This window comes from Cupressus sempervirens, chromosome 6 (assembly GCF_028749045.1).
Source record: "Cupressus sempervirens isolate cs-2001-9-10 chromosome 6, ASM2874904v1, whole genome shotgun sequence".
NCBI classification, from domain to species: Eukaryota; Viridiplantae; Streptophyta; class Pinopsida; order Cupressales; family Cupressaceae; genus Cupressus; species Cupressus sempervirens.
Genome location: NC_143123.1, coordinates 687,623,613 through 687,629,419, shown reverse-complemented (window position 1 = coordinate 687,629,419; position 5,807 = coordinate 687,623,613). Strand labels below are relative to the sequence as shown.

Genomic DNA, 5,807 nt, shown 5'->3' with positions numbered 1-5,807 from the left:
CACAAGAAACCATAAGTCTAGAGTTTTAGTGCACTACAAATTATTTTTGTCATTAATGAGGCCTTCTAGTTGGATGTTTGACATAGCCTTAGAACCATACCTCATAGTTCTAAACCATGTGAATGAGTCATCAGATTGTACAACTAATTTCCTTACTCACAAATTGATCCTCAAACAAAAGCTCTGCTCAGATGACATCTAGAACAACAAAAAAAAAAATCTTGAGTTTGAGATTTAGATCCATTGATGTTCTATGCCCCTCTCAACCAAATTTGACCCTATAGCTGTAGAAAACAAAAAAAACAAAAATTGCCTCTGCTACATGAATCATAACTTCCATGAATCACACCACCTCTAGCAATGAAAATCTTACTACAATGTTATCTTCACAACCTCATTCATCCTATCACTCTCCTTTGTTGTATTTCAACCTCCTTATAAATATAGAATTATCCCATGTCATGTTGGCTTTGATGCTATATGGCAGAAAAAATATTATATATATATATATATATATATATATATATATATATGTATTTACATTTTATGATTATTTACAAAAACTGTAAGCACTTATAGTCCTCATCCCTAATTGAAGCTAGTTTGCCTTATTTTTACACTTCCAAATTTCAAAATTTTGTAATTAATTAGTTGAGCTTGAAGAACCTATATTAAAATTATGCCTTATCATTCTAACATGTCAAATATCTCACTCTATTGGAGGAAAATCATCTATTGCATCAGTCATCAATGCACCCATATGATTTGTTGAAAATGCTTGAAAGCATAATAAATAGGCATGATGTAATAAATAATAATAAATTAAAATTAAAATCTATTTTTAAAAATCATTGTTAAAAAACATGTTATAAATGAAAAAACCCTTCACTTTATCATCAATCCTTATCATACTCTCTCTTTTATAAAAATGATTTTATTTGACCTTATTTATTTTCTCATAAAAATATTATCATACATTTTTTAATAAAATATCAAAATTCATTATTTTATAAAAATTAAAAGACAACTACAAATATTTTTCTATTAAATTAAGCTGATAATAATTCTTTTGCAATGTACAACATGATATATTTGTCGTATAATTTGAATTTTAAATATTTTTATTTTTATTTTTAAATATTGTTAAAATTTTATTTTGAAAATGTTATGAATAGTCAAAATTTAATATCTTTGCAATCCTAATGATATATTCAATTTTTTAATAATCCTATATAATTTTCCATTTTTTAGGTCCATATAGTTGGGTGTGATACTACAATATATTGGGTGTAATCTACAAGTGAATTTCTTGTGTATGGACTTGAAAATTACATCTTAATTAATAAAGGATGATTAATTTCAACTATCCTATCTTCCATGATGTTGGTAGATCCATTTTCCAACCCATGTTCTAATGGCCTTGTTTCTTCTTTCTCATTTTCTTTCCCCCATAGAGCAATGTAAAGACCCACAATTGTCAAAACTCCTCCAACCACACTGCAAAAATAAACTAAAGTATAATTAATAAAATTATATGAATGAAAAATATTTTATATTATGTGTGTACAAGAAATCATCTAACTCACCTTCCGACATGAAGGTCTTCATGAAATATGAAGATCTCCAAAACTGCAACTAAAATTGTAGATAATGGATTGAATAGGGATGGAAAGATAGGTCCTTTTTTCTTGATAGTGTAGGTTTTCACAAAGGATTTAAATGCCGATCCAAATATTGCCTGCGTCAACATCAAAATCAATTAGTGTGATTGGTATATATTGTTTAAATATCATAAAATTTGTAAGTTTGGCACATAAGGATTTTCTTTTCTACTCATTGAGAATACAATGGTGAAAAGGTTCATGTCCCAATTTAGATTCCAAGATGAGATGTTTGGCTCAAATATTAAGGCTATTATTGCACTTTGGATTGTTGCTACTATGAATGTCAGTGTTAGGAAAGATTTTTGAGTAGGATACTTGTTCAAAACTGGCACCTATTCATATAAATCATTGATCAATTTTATGTCTATATGTAATAATTTTATTTTTATATTTCAAATATATAAATAGATTGAAGAACATAATGAACACCTGAAAAATAAGATATGTTGAAAAACAAAGCAAGGAAGCGAACGAGAAGGCTGCGCTCAACAACCATGTTTTGAATTTTAGAAGTGTCTCACTAAGACCAATGGTAGATCCTTTGTATAATGTCATTATCATAGCCCCTCCAATACAAATAAGAGTTCCTAGAATTTTCACTTGTCCATGTGCCATTTTGATATTAACTTTTTCGTACCTAAAATATAGATTAATTAGTTTTACATGAAAGATTTATAATTGAGGTCTAATAGCATTATCACAATGCATAAACAAATCAAAATCTTGAATTTTGATTATTTCAACAATCAAATTATTTGATAATCCTCGAAGCTTGTAACCTTATCACACTTTCCATATTATTTAACCAATTTTCCGTATAATGGTCACAATGACTCCTATAAAAATATTTTTGTACAGTATCCCTTGCCCCTTCTCATTTTATTTTTCCAATACAAATATCTAAATAAGAATTATTGTTAAGTTTTTAATGGATAAGTTAGGAGAAGATTGTAACATCTATTGTGTGGGTGTATTATATTATTGAACTTTCTTTGTGTTGTTCTAATATATTTTTAGATGAAATTTTTTTTATATAGCTTCCATTTTGGGATAATGTTCTAGTACCAATATGTGAATATATTGTTTTAATATCTATATGTGGTGATATTGTTTTAGCAACTAAGTTGTTTTTCTTAATGGACCTCCTTTTTTATGGGGTGCTTGTAGCTTATTTCCAACATTTCACTAAGTCATATTAAATTGGTTGGGACTTATATGTACACATGTATTCTTGTAATACAAATATGTAGGTATATTTCTTCACCAATTGAACTACTTACTCCTATAGAACCAACTCACCTTTGATTTAGATGTAGCTTGGACCTCTATTTGAACTTACTTCTAATGCAATTTTGAATTAATAATACGTAGATTTCTATAATCTGTAAGAGTACTTTGAATGTCATTTCTGAATTTGATTATGTTTTTATTTTTTCATCAACATTTTGAATCATACTCCCTGATCCATCTTCACAATGAAGAGAGGAAGCATAAGGATCATTTTTTCCTTATGATTTCTCTCTTTGTACTAAAGATGGATGATAGAGTGTGATCCAAAGCATTTATGAAAAAATAATAACTCAATGGAATCCGAAAACAAAATTGAAAATATAATATTGATTTTTTCATATACTTTAATATAAATATATGAAACTTCCGCTTAACTACTTGCCAATTGAACCAACTCATCTTTATTTCAAATATAACTCAAGCTAACTTCCCCTTCCACTAATTTTTCTTTTTAACTCAGAGTTGTTTTCTTGGCATATGGTTCTCCTTGGAGACTCTCCTAGAAGTCCTTTTAAGTACTCCTAGATTTGGCACGCTTTTAATATTGAGATTTTTTTAACTCTATGGAATGATAGAAATGTACCATTTTTTACACACGATTCTTTAGAAATAAATGTTTCCATGTATATTAAAGCTTGCATATGTAATAATGTAATGTTGTAGATACAAGTACAAGTCAACAAGGTGGCCCTTGAGGTGGCCCACCTATAAGACCTTCTCAATCATCTGGTTGTCTAGATGCTGATGGATTCTGCTTCAATAGAGTGAACTCCACCTTGTGGTCATCATCAAGGGTGTAGTTCCTTTGCCCATTGCTCACAGATCTTATGCTCCTAGGATCCCCCAGGCTCCTAGGCTACTGAGCCTAAGTGAAGATGTTGTTGATGGCAAGTGGGCTCCTCCTGAGCCTCCCACCAAATATGTTGATTCTTGGAATTTTCATGATCGATAGAAACCTCCTCCCTCAGATGATAGTACTTTAGCTGCCTGAGGGTTGTTTATATGTTTATTTTTATGAATAGTTGGTAGTGTTTCCCGCTGTGTCGTTTGAACTCTCATAGAATATCTTGTATACCCCAACCCTTTCTTTTAATTAATAGAAAATAGACTATTCATCAAAAAAATCTCCCAAACTTTTATTACAAAACATACTAATAAACACACATTTCCTAACAACAAATTTATAGATAGTATTCTTTATATAGATGACTGAATTCATAGATTAATGATATTTCCTAGATCAATGTCTTCGAGAAGATGCAATAAAAAGTTAGATTTGTTGAGAATGTCAACAACTATTATAATTTACTCATCCTCAAGTCAGACTGCACACACACACACACACACAAAAATAAGATTATTTCACAAGTTTATGATTTGATTTGCTCACCCATATGTTGCTGATCACACAAAGTCCAGAGCTAAATAAGATTAAAAAAATTATTTGGGCAATTTGGATTTAAGTAAATACCGAAAAGCAAGACCAGCCTTAACGGGCACACTCGAAGCTGGATTGACTGCTGAGGTGGCAGATGTGAGCCCGTTCATGCCGTCTGTGTCTGTTACTTAGTAGGTTGCCGTTACTTTTGAATTCCAACATTTCTCGCCTGATGTCAAACGGATGGAATATTCACATAAAATATTTGTTGCTTCACATTCTGCCCCAATAATTGTTTAGTATTAACAAAGATATCAGATCACTCAAAAATTATTTCTTACCATTTCAGTCACCTTAATATCTCGTTTTGATCTATATTCATGTTTAGAGCATATAATGTAAATTTATTGTAGTTATATTTTTATATTATATTAGGTTTAAGAGTTGAGTTTATTGTTTTAGCATATGGCTATCTATTTTCTCATATTTTCTTTTGTAGGTCTATCATTGAGCATATTTTTATTTGAGACCTCATATTATATGTCCTAAATTTGGTCTTATAGTTCATGTTTTGGTTTGTGGAGAGATAGAAAATGTTATGTGATAATAGCCAGAGTTTGTAATTAAGAAATTTATTTAAAAATCTAAATAAATAAGGTCATGTATTTGGTGGATCTTTAAATATATATATATATATATATATATATATATATATATATATATATATATAATAAGTATTGCCCCTTAATAATTATGCTTTCATAGTTTTCATAAATTATAATTTACACATTAGTGATTGATATCTTATGTTGGTCTTATATTAGAAAACAATATGAATGGTATAAATCAATTAAGGAACTATTTAATAAGGGAAAGATGGTTTAGACAACTAATATTATGTGATGATGGAGGGGTGAATGAAATATAAGGATGAAGCCAACATTTTAATGTTTATCAATTCAACTCTTTTTAATAAATTTTGTATATAAGTTCTCTATAGAACATGTAAAATTATTTTTTATGTCTCTCAACTAGAATTTTTACTATTTTTTATTTTTTACTAATTCAAGTGATACTTGTGTAGCTTCCTTTCTCAATCCTTTTATCTTTAGTTTATGTTTATGTTTTGATCTTCTTACTAGCTTGTAAGCATCTTTTTATAGATATATAAAATATGTAATGTCTTAATTGTAGCTATAGTCAATACAATATTTATGTAAATTTCATCATACTATTGATATCAATAGAGAGTCCTAATCCTTAATTTGGATTACTTGAAAAGAAAGTATGGAGTTCCAAATCTTAATTAATAATGCTAGGTGGGTTATCATCTAGTGGGTTATTCTCATCTTCATAGTTTGCAACCAATTTAAATATTAAAAATCTCATCATTATATCCTTGAATATTGTTGATGTATATAGATTAATTGAGACCTTTAGTAGTCATGATATTTTATATAGATTAATTGAGACCT

The 5,807-nt window shown here is 28.9% G+C and overlaps 1 protein-coding gene across 1 annotated transcript; it reads right to left on the bottom strand.

Annotated features, from left to right (window-relative positions):
* Nucleotides 1-1,328: 1,328 nt before the first annotated feature.
* Nucleotides 1,329-4,502, bottom strand: LOC149554064 (WAT1-related protein At4g30420-like). The gene is made up of 5 exons (XM_089790408.1): nt 4,426-4,502; nt 2,094-2,316; nt 1,814-1,996; nt 1,587-1,738; nt 1,329-1,497 (listed from the first exon to the last, which is right to left on the bottom strand). The coding sequence occupies exons 1-5, from the start codon at nt 4,500-4,502 to the stop codon at nt 1,329-1,331; spliced, it is 804 nt and encodes a 267-aa protein (XP_089646534.1).
* Between the last annotated feature and the right edge of the window lie 1,305 nt (nt 4,503-5,807).

Bases quoted from the DNA above. Each gene is read 5' to 3' on its own strand.
- LOC149554064 (XM_089790408.1), bottom strand. From the start codon at position 4,502: ATGAACGGGCTCACATCTGCCACCTCAGCAGTCAATCCAGCTTCGAGT. The intron at 2,317-4,425 runs GTATTTACTTAA...TGTAAAACTAAT, and splicing joins AAGGCTGGTCTTGCTTTTCG to TAATCTATATTTTAGGTACG. The intron at 1,739-1,813 runs GTGCCAAACTTA...ATGTTGACGCAG, and splicing joins GTAGAAAAGAAAATCCTTAT to GCAATATTTGGATCGGCATT.